Raw genomic sequence first — 14,072 nt, forward strand, 5'->3', positions numbered from 1 at the left:
ACAAGTGGCTAAAGTCAGTTTGTTATCAACTTTAGCCAAAACATTTTAAACCACTTTTATTCCAAAACGAGTGTCTGCATACAGATTTACATTGAAATAACTCAGTTGGTTTTAGGAAACTGGGGTTAGTTATATCAGTGCATGTTTGTGTGTAGACTAGCACACCAACTCTCTCCTTTTCACCCAAAGTCTCTCTCTGTCTGAAACACACAAAGACTTGCTCACTCTATCACAAACACACAGAGAAAACCTCTCTCTCTCTCTCTCACACACACACACACACACTCGCTCTCTCATACATGTACACACACATACTTTTTCTCTTTCTAACAGATACACAGAGTCCCACAGTGTATGTCTGTACTCAAGTGGATGTGTGACTGTAGCAAGGGCAGGCATACACATGCTAATTTTAACCCAGCTGGCACAGGTAACAATAGTAGTGAGAGGTGACGGCACAGACTTCAGCACAAGCTAGCAAGCCACGTACAAGCCTGCTGGGGATCCTGGATATGTACTCTGGTTGCTAGCCCATGCTGACATGTCTTCATCACCATGGATATGCCTACTCATGCTACAATCACACCTTCACTTGCAGGGTAGATGTCCCCTCACACGTTAATACACACACATACAGTTCTCCCCCCTCTAGTACACATTAGGACGCACACACACACACACACACACACACTGTAGTTAACACTAGTATAACTCTACTGACTGCAAGGTTCAATTTAGCCCACTCACACATTCTCTCTTTATGTTGAAGAGCTCTGCATTTGCAACATGCTAACTGAATGCTGACTTGTTTTATATTCTAAAGCAGGAGAGAATTAATACCACGCTCATTTGAAGACCATTGCAAAACTTGAAACCCCTTTGGCAATCACCAGGAAATTGGAATCAAGCCAGAAGAAGAAAAAACAGCCATCCCTTAATATAGCCCCTTAAAAATACTGGAAAACTCACAGACATCTCTACTGGTTTGATGCTCTGGTCTTGTAGAACAGTTTCCTATAGATTTAGTTAATCAGCACTCCAGGCGGAGCTCCAAAGTCACAAAAGCAGAGTAAACTATCAATAAAATGAGCTACTGAGGTACTTACCCATATACCCTACTGTTCCTACCCTTCCACGGATTGAGTCACCCTCTGGGATTTTAACAGCTAGACCCAGGTCAGATATTCTAATATGGCCTAAGGGGGAAAAAGCAAATATTAAAGTGCAGTCCTCCAATGGCTAAAACCACAAAAGTTACACTCAGTGGACCTCTTTTGAAATTCATCTGAATGCGGTGAGGAGAAAAATGCCACTAGCACTGACTTTGAAAAACTACAGTCAGGGCGGGAGACATGATTTTGGGTGACACTCGGGGTTTTGCCTAAGAGCAATGCAGTGAAATTAAAAAAAGGAAGGTTTAGGCTGAATGGCAGTGAAAAAATCCAAACAGTGAGGTCTGTTATACTGTGGACTAGTCTTCAATGCTTGACATATCTAAAACTGGACTGGAAAAAAAACAATGGTAGGTATATTGTCAGGAACTATCTTGCATTGACCTAAGGGGATGGACAGGTTGACCTAATTGGTCTTTTCAATTTCTAACTTGTATCACTGTATGATAATTTACTTTGTAAAAGTAACTAAATTTGGTCCTGAATCTATAACTAAAGCTCCACTTTCAGGTCTCGTTTGCCACATAAGAGTCTGTTCCTTGAGAAATACTATTTAAGAGCCCTGAAAACCTGGAGGTCATTACTACTTATATCCAGATTTTGGAAAGTCAAAGATTGGGGAGCATGTGAGTAAAGGAACAGATTTTTGAAATTATATTTGCCCGCCTCCCCCACCCCCCGACCATATTTTTAACTTAAATCAAATTATCTCAGAAAGGAAACCACTCAACAACTATGGAAACATAGAAATCAGCTCAAGTATACTGCATTTTAGAGCAGTGTTTTCATTAAAATGTCCAGTAACTTTACAGATCCCTAGTCTATGGTGTATCATTCCTTTAGAAAGGTGGGAGAGTCAAGACTGAGATAACTTGGGTAACTTAATCTATTTAGTCCATTAAGGTTCCTACCGCAATCCCATTTCTGTGGTATCAGAGGACCAAGTAGGTAGCAATTTGATAGTTCACTAAATTATAAATGGCCTAATGATTTAGTAACGGTCTGAAGGCTGCATAGGCTTGAAAGCCACAGTTCAAATGGAAGCACATCATATACATGATGGTAGTCACTCATGTCCTGCACCAGGAAACCTGGCACTGGCATGGTCAGTGCTGAGCCAGAGTCATAGGAACACAGGATTTCCCATAGACTTCCTGCCTCAAAGAAAGATATACCTGCCCTTTGACCAATTCTGCACTGCTGTAAATGGGGGAAATTTCCTTCCTGACCATAGCAGTGATTAGTTTATGCACTGAAGCATGAGGCTTGATCATGGCAGGTTGCAGCTAGCAATGGGCTCACTGGTTTGAATAAAATGACAGCTGACAAACAGGCGGTAAAGTACCTCTGAAAAGGGAGTCGGGGGCATAGATTTCACAACTTCCTTCCCATTGTGGAAGTAATGTAGGGAAGACACTGGAAAAGGCAGACCCATTGCTAGGAAAGCCATTGTCCAAAGGAACATACTCTGCCATGCAGCCTAGTTTCCTCAGCTGTGTAGCAGTTCTTTTGTAAAGTTTATCACTTTATGCATCCCAAGACACAAGCATTAGTATCTGATGAGCCTCTTATTCACTTAAGAGCATTATTTGCCTTATTACAATGTGTCCTAAAACTAACTTAAGCTACTCTCCTGTGAAAAAAATATCTCTAAACCTCTGAGACTTACCATAATCATCTAGCAGGATATTTTCTGGCTTCAAATCTCTGAAAATGAAAGATAGCAGTTATTTGTGTGAAAGTGGTTCACAAGCCCAGTGCAGGGTATGAGTACATATCCTGCTGGCGATAAACCAGTTGGGAGTCAACTGAAACAGTAAAGAACTTGTAAAACCAATATGAGACTCCACTATTTATTGCACAGCAAGACTGAGTCCATATATGTCTTTTTCTGAACTGCAGTTAAATTGTTTCCCTAAGGAAAGACTTCACTTCATAATTTGCTTTCTAATGGATTCACACTGCCTTCTGATAGTTGGCCTGGCACATGTTATAGGCCAAGATGGTAGCTACCCCGCCTGTAGTTAAGGTTGCCTGACAGTTCCCATCATAAAATCCCATTTTCAGTTGCTTATAAATTTGGTCAATTATAACCATTCAGGCTGAAACTTTCCAAGCCTGGTGTCTGCCTCAGCCTGTTTTTTTTGTTTTTGTTTTTGTTTTGGAAAGGCACCATATTGCTCGCAATAGACCAAGTTCTTCCCCCTATAAGTGTGTTAAAGTAATGGGGTTGAACAGGGTGTAAATTCAGGTAGAATTTGGATCACTGTTTTTTAAAGGCCACCTGGATTTATGAATGTATTAGATTCCCCATTAAGAAAGCTTTCTTTTCAAATTGTGTGTGCGTGCGCACATGTGTGTGTGTGTGTGGGCAGTGGGTGTCAGAAGGAGAGAAATCTGCATTGCAGAAGGCCCACACACCGTACAGAGTCCATGCAGGAGTGCTCCCTGATATTTCAAACTGGGCTATTGGAATAACTGGAGTTTTGCAATCATTGGATAGGGGTATTTTATAATCTGACAGTGCCCAGGGCACATCTGCAAAACCTATCTTGCTCTCGTTTATTATTTTAAGCAGAAACACATGGTGCCACAAACATTCTTTTTTGCCCTTTGCCAGTTAAAAACCCTCTTGACCTCACAAGACAAACTTTGCTGAGTGCCCAGTGGTACCAAGCCTACTTTTCAAACAAACAGTACTCAAATATGTGAAGGGGAGAAGAATGCTGTGGAGAATGTATGACTTTATTTTACATACTACTGTGTGCTTCTCTCTCAATGTTAACCAAAGGCTCTCCGTGTTGGAGCCATGTAATAAAAGTCATTCCCCACATACTTTTTTCAATCTAATTTTAAACTCTTAGGAGCCATTTCCTTGAGGAGCCTAGATTCCATCCTTTACTTTCATTTTCAATCCTGTCAGCAATCAGTCACATTTCATGCTGCAGGATCAGCCAAGTGAAGTAGGAAAAACCTGAACCTGCATGTTCAGGTGAATTCAGAAATTAATTTTGATTTGAATAGGAGCAAAGATGGTCTTGTGATTTACACTCTGGGCTGGGTCTCAGGAGACAGTGATTCAAGTCCCAGCTCTGTCACTAGCTCCATGTATGACAAGGCATGTCATCTTTCGGTGCCCCGGTGCCCTATCTGTAAAATAGAGGAAAAATACTTCTGTTCTCTCGGCCTGTATTTGTCTTTTAGACTGTAAGCACCTCCAGGGCAGACACTGTCTCTTATGCATGGTCTACACATGAATATTTTAATGGTATAACTATGAATTTTTAGAGTGGTGTCATTTTTTTACTGAAATAGTTATACTAATAAAAGCCCTACTGTGAATGCAGTTATAGAATCATAGAAATGTAGAACTGGAAGGGACCTCGATAGGTCATCTAGTCCAGTCCCCTGCACTCATGGCAGGACTATGTATTATCTAGAGTAGACCAGCCCTGACAGGCGTTTGTCTAACCTGTTCTTAAAAACCTCCAATGATGGAGATTCCACAATATCCCTAGGTTATTTGTTCCAGTGCTTAACTACCCTGACAGGAAGTTTTTCCTAATGGCTAACTTAAATCTCCCTTGCTGCAATTTAAGCCCATTGCTCCTTGTCCTATCCTCAGTGGTTAAGAACAACAACTTATTACCCTCCTCCTTACAACAACCTTTTACGTACTTGAAGACTGTTTTGTCCCCCCTCAGCCTTCTCTTCTCCAGACTAAAGAAACCCAAGTTTTTCAATATTTCCTCACAGGTCATGTTTTCTAGACCTTCATGTTGCTCTCCTCTAGACTTTCTCCAGTTTGTCCACATCTTTTCTAAGTGTGGTGCCCAGAACCAGACACAGTATTCCAGTTGGGGCCTTATCAGTGCTCAGTAAAGAGGAAGAACTACTTCGTGTCTTGCTTACAACACCTCTACTAATACATCCCAGAATGATGTTTGCTTTTTTTGCAACAGTATTATATTGTTGACTCATATTTAGTTTGTGATCAATTATAACCCCCAGATCCTTTTCTGCAGTACTCCTCTGTAGGCAGTCATTTCCCTTTTGTATTTGTGCAATTGATTATTCCTTCCTAAGTGTAGTGCTTTGCATGTCTCTTTATTGAATTTTATCCTATTTATTTCAGATCATTTCTCCATTTTGTCAAGATCATTTTTAATTCTAATGCTGTTCTCCAAAGCACTTGCAACTCCTCCAAGCCTGGTATCATCTGCAAACTTTATAAGTGTACTCTCTTATGCCATTATCCAAATCATTTTTGGAGATATTGAATAGAAATGGACCCAGGACAGATCTCTGCAGACTCCACTCAATATGCCTTTCCAGCTTGACTGTGAACCATTGATAACTACTCTCTGAATATGGTTTTCCAACCAGTTGTGCACTCACCTTATAATAGGTTTGTCTAGACTGTTTCTGTTGTTTATTTATGAAAAAGTCATGTGAGACAGAAGCCATTACCCTCTGATCCCACTGAGAGTTACCAAAAGCATCTACAGCATTTGCTCAAGAAACTTCCTGAAAAAGCACAAGATCAAATCCGCACAGACACACCCCTGGAACCCCGACCTGGGATATTCTATCTACTACCCAAGATCCATAAACCTGGAAATCCTGGGCGCCCCATCATCTCAGGCATTGGCACCCTGACAGCAGGATTGTCCGGCTATGTAGACTCACTCCTCAGGCCCTACGCTACCAGCACTCCCAGCTACCTTCGAGACACCACTGACTTCCTGAGGAAACTACAATCCATTGGTGATCTTCCTGATAACACCATCCTGGCCACTATGGATGTAGAAGCCCTCTACACCAACATTCCACACAAAGATGGACTACAAGCCATCAAGAACACTATCCCCGATAATGTCACGGCTAACCTGGTGGCTGAACTTTGTGACTTTGTCCTTACCCATAACTATTTTACATTTGGGGACAATGTATACCTTCAGATCAGCGGCACTGCTATGGGTACCCGCATGGCCCCACAGTATGCCAACATTTTTATGGCTGATTTAGAACAACGCTTCCTCAGCTCTCGTCCCCTAACGCCCCTACTTTACTTGCGCTATATTGATGACATCTTCATCATCTGGACCCATGGAAAAGAAGCCCTTGAGGAATTCCACCATGATTTCAACAATTTCCATCCCACCATCAACCTCAGCCTGGTCCAGTCCACACATGAGATCCACTTCCTGGACACTACAGTGCTAATAAACGATGGTCACATCAACACCACCCTATACCGGAAACCTACTGACCGCTATTCCTACCTACATGCCTCCAGCTTTCACCCTGACCACACCACACGATCCATCGTCTACAGCCAAGCTCTGCGATTCAACCGCATTTGCTCCAACCCCTCAGACAGAGACAAACACCTACAAGATCTCTATCAAGCATTCTTACAACTACAATACCCACCTGCGGAAGTGAAGAAACAGATTGATAGAGCCAGAAGAGTTCCCAGAAGTCACCTACTACAGGACAGGCCTAACAAAGAAAATAACAGAACGCCACTAGCCGTCACCTTCAGCCCCCAACTAAAACCCCTCCAACGCATTATTAAGGATCTACAACCTATCCTGAAGGATGACCCAACACTCTCACAAATCTTGGGAGAAAGGCCAGTCCTTGCCTACAGACAGCCCCCCAACCTGAAGCGAATACTCACCAACAACCACATACCACACAACAGAACCACTAACCCAGGAACCTATCCTTGCAACAAAGCCCATTGCCAACTGTGCCCACATATCTATTCAGGGAACACCATCACAGGGCCTAACAACATCAGCCACACTATCAGAGGCTCGTTCACCTGCACATCCACCAATGTGATATATGCCATCATGTGCCAGCAATGCCCCTCTGCCATGTACATTGGTCAAACTGGACAGTCTCTACGTAAAAGAATAAATGGACACAAATCAGATGTTAAGAATTATAACATTCATAAACCAGTCGGAGAACACTTCAATCTCTCTGGTCACGCAATCACAGACATGAGGGTCGCTATCTTAAAGCAAAAAAACTTCAAATCCAGACTCCAGCGAGAAACTGCTGAATTGGAATTCATTTGCAAATTGGATACTATTAATTTGGGCTTGAATAGAGACTGGGAGTGGCTAAGTCATTATGCAAGGTAGCCTATCTCCCCTTGTTTTTTTCCTACAAACCCCCCCCCCCCAAGACGTTCTGGTTAAACTTGGATTATTGCTGTGCACATTGTAAGATGAGCTATTGCCAGCAGGAGAGTGAGTTTGTGTGTGTGGTTTTTGGAGGGGGGTGTGTGTGTGTGGGGGGGGGGTGGTGGTGAGAAAACCTGGATTAGTGCTGGAAATGACCCACCTTGATTATCATGCGCATTATAAAGAGAGGTTTCAAAGAGGGATGGGCTATTACCAGCAGGAGAGTGAGTTTGTATGTGTGCCTGTGGGGGGGGGGGGAAGGGTGAGAAAACCTGGATTTGTGCTGGAAATGGCCCTCCTTGATGATCACTTTAGATAAGCTGTTAGTTACCAGCAGGACAGTGGGGTGGGAGGAAGTTTTGTTTCATGGTCTCTGTGTGTATATAATGTCTTCTGCAGTTTCCACGATATGCTATGCATCCGATGAAGTGAGCTGTAGCTCACGAAAGCTCATGCTCAAATAAACTGGTTAGTCTCTAAGGTGCCACAAGTACTCCTTTTCTTTTTACGAATACAGACTAACACGGCTGTTACTCTGAAACCAGTACTAAAAGCCTTATTAAACTTGAGATATATCACATCGGCTGCTTCTCCCCCATCCACGAGGTTTGTTACCCAGTCAAAGAAGGGTATTAGTTTGGTTTGGCATGATTAGCTCTTGACAAATCCATGCTGACTGTTATTTATCACCTTATCTTCTAGGTCCCTATAAATTAATTGCTTAATTATTTGCTCCATTATCTTTCTGGGTACAGAAGTTAAGCTGATTGGTCTATAATTCTCTGGGTTGTTCTTTCCCCCTTTTTATAGATAGGTGCTATATTTGCCCTTTTCCAGTCCGCTGGGATATCTCCCCTCTGTGACACTGCACTCCATATTCTTCATAGAGATATTATTATGATGATATGATTATGGCATAATTATGATGTATTTTATGCAAGATAAGTCATGTGAGGTGTCACTGGAAAGATTATGATTTACTGAATATGATTATCCTATTTGTATGCATGTATCATTTTTGTACCTGAAGTTGGGGATATTGACTATGTATCTATATTACAAATGTGTTTATACCTGGAGAATGCCCACTAGGCAAAAGGCTCTCAGTATAGATGGCTGGCTGAGAAGGGCCCATTCAGGTTAATGAGCCATTAGGAGAAAACAATAGCTCTTAGAATAAGCTTATCTCCCACCCGGGAGCCTTCCTGAGGACCTTACAGACAGCCTCCGAGTTATGGCTGCTGCAACACTACAGGGACATGTGACCAGGTTACCTGGTGCTGGACTCCATCTTGGGATATCAGTGTTTTTCCACTGACTGGTGTGGGAACCAAGCTTTGAAACAAAGGAGTCGCGCCATATACAAAATCTATTTAAGGCAGGGGAGAGACATCATCATGGTTCTTCACTGACTCCCCACCCAAAGAGACTCCTGGAAACACCTTAGGAACAAAGGCTGAATTGGGGGAAGTGCTAGCCCCAGGCTAAAGGGATTTTTAGCCTGTGAATGGAACACCTGGGGATGCCAAGCTATAAGCCAGTGCACCTTGCTCCTTAAGAGTCTGCAACTTGCTTGTATAATCACTTATGGTGAAGATTTGCTATTCATATCCGACCTATATAGTATATTAAGTTTAGTTTGCATGTGTTGTTTATTTGCTAGTTAATCTGCTTTGATCTCTTTGCTATCACTTCTAATCACTCATAATCTATCTTTTTGTAGTTAATAAACTTATTTGATGTCTTAATCCAAACCAGTCTGTGTTTGGCTAAGATGTCTGGAGAAAATCTAATTTTGGTTACCACAAATGTGCATGGTCCTCTTCACATTGAGGGAGAGGCAGACCGGGTGTTAAACCCATATACTGGCCAGATTTGACCAGGGCAGGATGATACTGCTGGACTGGGGTCCTAGGCTGGGAGGCTGATGGTTAGAGAGCCTGCATATAAGTGCAGCTGGGTGTGTTCCTACCCATGTGAATGCTGGTGAATGTGCAAGCTTGGAGGGCTTTGCACTTGTCACAGCAGGACGGTATGAGAAGGAGCCCAAGCTGGTGGGTCAAGAGGGCTCAGTGGTACCCCAGTTCCAGGTGGCACCCCAGGGGAACCTGTCATGACCTCCACCATGAGTTCTCAAAGATAATTGCTAATGGCTCAGAGATCTCTTCAGCCAGTTCCTTAAGTATTCTAGGATGTATTTTGTCAGGCCCTACCAACTTGAATACATCTAACTTGTCTAAGTAATTCTTAACTAGTTCTTTCCCTATTTGAGCCTCAGATTCTACCCCATTTACACTGATGTTCATTATGTTAGTCATCTGACCACTGCTAACCATTTTGGTGAAAACTGAAACAAAAATTACATTTAACACTTTGGCCATTGCTGCATTTTCTGTTATTGTTTTCCCCTCCCCATTGACTAATGGGCCTATCCTGTCATTGGTCTTTCTCTTGCTTCTAATATATTTGTAAAATGTTTTCTTGTTACCCTTTATGTACCTAGCTAGCTTAATCTCATTTGGTACCTTGGACTTTCTGATTTTGTCCTTACATGCTTGTGTTGGGTTTTTTTTATATTCATCCTTCATAATTTTACTTATTTACCACTTTTTGTATGACTACTTTTTGAGTTTCAGGTCGTCGAAGAAAGCCTGGCTAAGCCAGGGTGGTCTCTCCCCATACTTCTTATTTTTCCCACGCACTGGAATAGTTTGCTCTTGTATACTTAATAATGTGTCTTCAAAGAACTGCCAGCTCTTATGAACTCTCTTTTCCCTTAGACTTGCTTCCCACAGGATCTTACCTACCAATTCTCTGAGTTTGCTACAGTCTGGTCCCTTGAAGTCCATTGTCTTTAATCTGCTGTTTTCCCTCCTACCGTTCCTTCGAAGCATGAACTCTATCATTTCATGATCACTTTCACCCAAGCTGCCTCTCACCTTCAAACTCTTAACCAGTTCCTCCCTATTTGTCAGAATCAAATCTAGAACAGTCTCTCCCGTAGTCACTTTCTCCACTTAGACAGGCATAGGTTTCATACTGATATAAGATTATTCCCCTTCCCATAGTGGAATAAGCTGTACAGGCATAAGCACTCTTATACTGATATAACTGCATACCCAGTAGGGAGGTTGTACTGGGGTAGTTAAAGCTGTACAAGGCCTAACTATATATTTCTACAGTGCCTAAAACAATGGGGCCCGGATATACAGTAGATGGGAAACTCCAGGCACTACTGTAACATAAATAATAATTAATAATTCAGCTGGGTCCGCAGCATGCTTGCTTTCCAGGAACAGTTGAGCTCTACTATTACAGACATGGTTGAAAAGTGAAATTTAAGCTCAAATGTTTGACTAGTAACAGGAAGTGAACTCTGAATTGTATATTTAATTGTAAATATTCCAAACTGGACACATTCTCCTCTGATGGTACTGGTTTCAGAGCTATCTAAAAATGAATACATTTTGGAATTTTTGTCAACTACTTGCAAACATTTTGCAAATAGAGTAAGAAGTGAAATGTGATGAAAAAGTGTGATGTTATGAATTATTCACTTGGCTCAAGCTGCGGCATTTTAGTTACTACATTTATTGCCCTATAGTGCCGTTCGTAAGACTCAAAGCACTTAATAGAATTACAAATAATGGGCCGTTGCTGAAGCTTCCAAAATAGTGCTGGAACAGTGTCATGGGCAGGAATGTAATGTCACCCATCACCATCACTCCTCTCAGAAGTTTCCTCTCCCAAAATACTCCCTGACACTCCCTGTGAGAGTTAGCAAGATCACAGCCAGAACTGGTATAAAATTGCAATAAATGCTTCATTCCTTATCCTATTCCTCACAATAAAGATAGCACCAGACGCTGTATGGCCACATTCGTGATTTAAATTGTGGTCTCATGTCAAAACACGTGATCTTCCTGGAAGTAATGCCCCTTGGATGGTACCTTATCAATACACAGGACCTCGGCAGTATAGAATGCCAGTAATAATGATTTCACAAGCCAGGCTCAGGAAAACAAACATTACATATTATTTTAAACTATATTAGAGCGCCATTTGAAAAAAAATATTCCTGGCATCCATGGAAATTGACTCTGCATCCAGCCTGCTGATTCAGCAAGAAATCCCTGACCTCTTCTGCAAAAGCATTTGTACATGGTGTCCTGGTGCAATGAGATGCCCAGCCAGTATGGAGGTGGAGAGCTCAGACACATTATCTGTCCTCCTGCTCTGCACCCGATGTGCCATAAAAGAGTGTCTAACCCTCATCAAGAACCGCATGCTGAGTTTTTCAGGCTTGGGGTCTTTTTTTGCCTACTAGCTGCACATTCGGCATCCATTCAGCTTGACGCTGCAGACCTGGATCAAGGTTATGACATGGTCTATAGCATGCCTCACTTGCATGACTTCTCTGAAGCTCAAATCAGTGTCATTTCATTCAGACACCTATTGTTTTATTCACCCTACTGGAAGGAAGAGGAATAAACCCCTCACCTACTGGAGGACCACATGCTTTCTAATGTCATTATTCTTTTCTTTTCCCTGCTTATAGGTCTCCCTGCTGACTGACCTGTCCATTTCCAACAACAATGTTGCTTCTTGAGGGAAAGAAAGAAAGAGAAAGCAAGTGAATGAGAAACCCACAGAGAATGCCTAATGTGTCGTTCTGTAGGGGCCGAAGAGGGGAAGGTTGGGTGGGGAGGGGAATTTGGTCTGTAATTATCTCATGGTGCTGCATATTCTCAGTACACCTGTGGTGTTTCTGAAGACAGTGTGATGGGAGGGAAATATGCAGATTCTCGTCTCTCACCACGTTTAAACCTCTCTGGTCGTTAAGAAAAAAAACATATTTGGCTACCTTGACGGAAGGAAGAGCGATAATCCCCCATCCACAACTCCTTTTGACTTTATTAGAGTCACTCCTGAGTTACACCAGCATTCATGATAGGAGAATTACACCCAGTGTGTTAATTTAAAAAACAACAAAACTCAACCATGTAGTTAACAAACTATGTGTCCATAATCACTCTCATCATTTTGCTTGCATGTTACATCCCTTTCCATCATCCTTTGCCTTTGTATTTTTAATCTGTACCCTTCTGCCTTCTTTTCTGTTTGGGAAGTACATAGCACATTACAGTCACTACCACAATCTAACTAGTAAAAATGGAAGTTTCATGTCCCAGGATGATCTCTGTATAATACTGACTAAGAAGTAGCTTAGGAGAAATAACTCCTACAGAATCTGTCTAGGTTTTATACATGCAAGTTGAGACAGGATTTTGGGAGCTTTAGTGAGTTCTATATAGTATGTTCTATATCATCTATACAGAATGTATTCTGTAAAGCTACTGCTTCCTTCCATTATTATTGCGTCTTATTGTATTCCTCCAAAGCCCTGAGAAATCCGAGACACCGCATAAGCATGTAGGAGGTATTGCACTGAAATAGGCCCTACAATTCAAGCTTCACCTGATGACTATCCCAAGACACTGAGGAAAGCTTACCTGTATACCGTGTTTTCTCTATGCAGATCTTCCAAGCCACAAAGAATCTCTGCTGCATAAAACAAAGCTCTCTCCTCCTCAAAGCCTGGGTTGCCCATGTTGTAGATGTGGAACTTCAAGTCACCCCCATTCATTATGGTCAGAACTAAACACAGTGCATCCTTTGTTTCATAGGCATAGGCTAAATTAACCTAGAAAGATAGTTGTAAAATAGCACTCGCAGTTCCGTCATAAGTTGTGTTGAAGTCATTGCTAACTTTTGTACAGTAAAAGTGCCAAAATTTGACAACAGTGTGTTGTAAACAAAGCAAAGTGCGGAGAAGATAGAAGCCTTCTTGCACCATCAAGCTTGTTTTACAAAACCACATTAAACCCCCCAGCAATTAGAATATGATGGACTGATACTTTGAATCCTCTGGGGCCTCAAGCTGGTGCTTTAAAAATAGCTGCGTAGGCCGTACTTTGCAGTTGCAGCTCCGGCTGGAGCTCAGGCTCTGAGGCCCACTCCCTTCCTTACGTTTCAGAGCCTTAGTCACAACTGCAAAACACTGTCTCTACTGCTATTTTTAGAGTGCTAGCAAGAGCCCTGCTGGCCTGAGTCTGTCAACCCATGCTGGGAGGCTTGCTCCCGCTTGCTCCAAAATCTATGTAGACATACCCTCAGTCACAGGACGGTAGGGTTGCTGACTGTCTAATCGCACAAACCCAAACACCCTTGCCCTGCCCCCTCCCCGAGGTCACACCCTTGCCCCACCCCTTCTCCGAGGCCCTGCCCCTGCTCACCCCATCCTCCCACCCTCTGTCGCTGACTCTCCCCCAGCCTCACTCACTTTCACCGGGCTGGGGTAGGGGGTTGAGGTGCAGGAGGGGGTGTGGGCTCTGGGCTGGAGCCGAGGGGTTCGGAGTGTGGGAGGGAGCTCCGGGCTGAGCCTGGGGCAGGGGGTTGGGGTGCAGGAGGAGGTTCGAGGTGTAGGATCTGGGAGGGAGTTTGGGTGCGAGGGGGGCTCAGGGCTGGAGCACGGGGTTGGGGTGAGGGGTGCGGGCTCCGGCCGGGCGGTGCTTACCTCAGGTGGCTCCTGGAAGCAGCAGCATGTCCCTGCGGCTCCTAGGCTCAAGGGTGGGCAGGCAGCTCTGTGTGCTGCCCTTGCCTTCAGGCACCGCCCCTGCAGCTCTCATTGGTCACG

At 43.1% G+C, this 14,072-nt stretch overlaps 1 protein-coding gene across 4 annotated transcripts in view; it reads right to left on the reverse strand.

Annotated features, from left to right (window-relative positions):
* GRK5 (G protein-coupled receptor kinase 5) overlaps positions 1-14,072 on the reverse strand; it is a 229,891-nt gene that overhangs the window by 23,727 nt on the left and 192,092 nt on the right. For all 4 annotated transcript variants that reach the window (XR_012640339.1, XM_074959250.1, XM_074959249.1 and 1 more), the window contains 3 exons: positions 12,889-13,079; positions 2,842-2,879; positions 1,107-1,196 (listed from right to left, as the gene is read on the reverse strand). Coding sequence is in view for 3 of the 4 variants with exons in the window: in XM_074959250.1 (XP_074815351.1) it covers positions 1,107-1,196; positions 2,842-2,879; positions 12,889-13,079 (319 nt within the window). In the remaining variant the exon portion in view is untranslated. The remainder of the gene's footprint in view (positions 1-1,106; positions 1,197-2,841; positions 2,880-12,888; positions 13,080-14,072) is intronic.

The sequence above is a fragment of the Natator depressus genome, chromosome 7 (assembly GCF_965152275.1).
Source record: "Natator depressus isolate rNatDep1 chromosome 7, rNatDep2.hap1, whole genome shotgun sequence".
Taxonomy (NCBI): Eukaryota; Metazoa; Chordata; order Testudines; family Cheloniidae; genus Natator; species Natator depressus.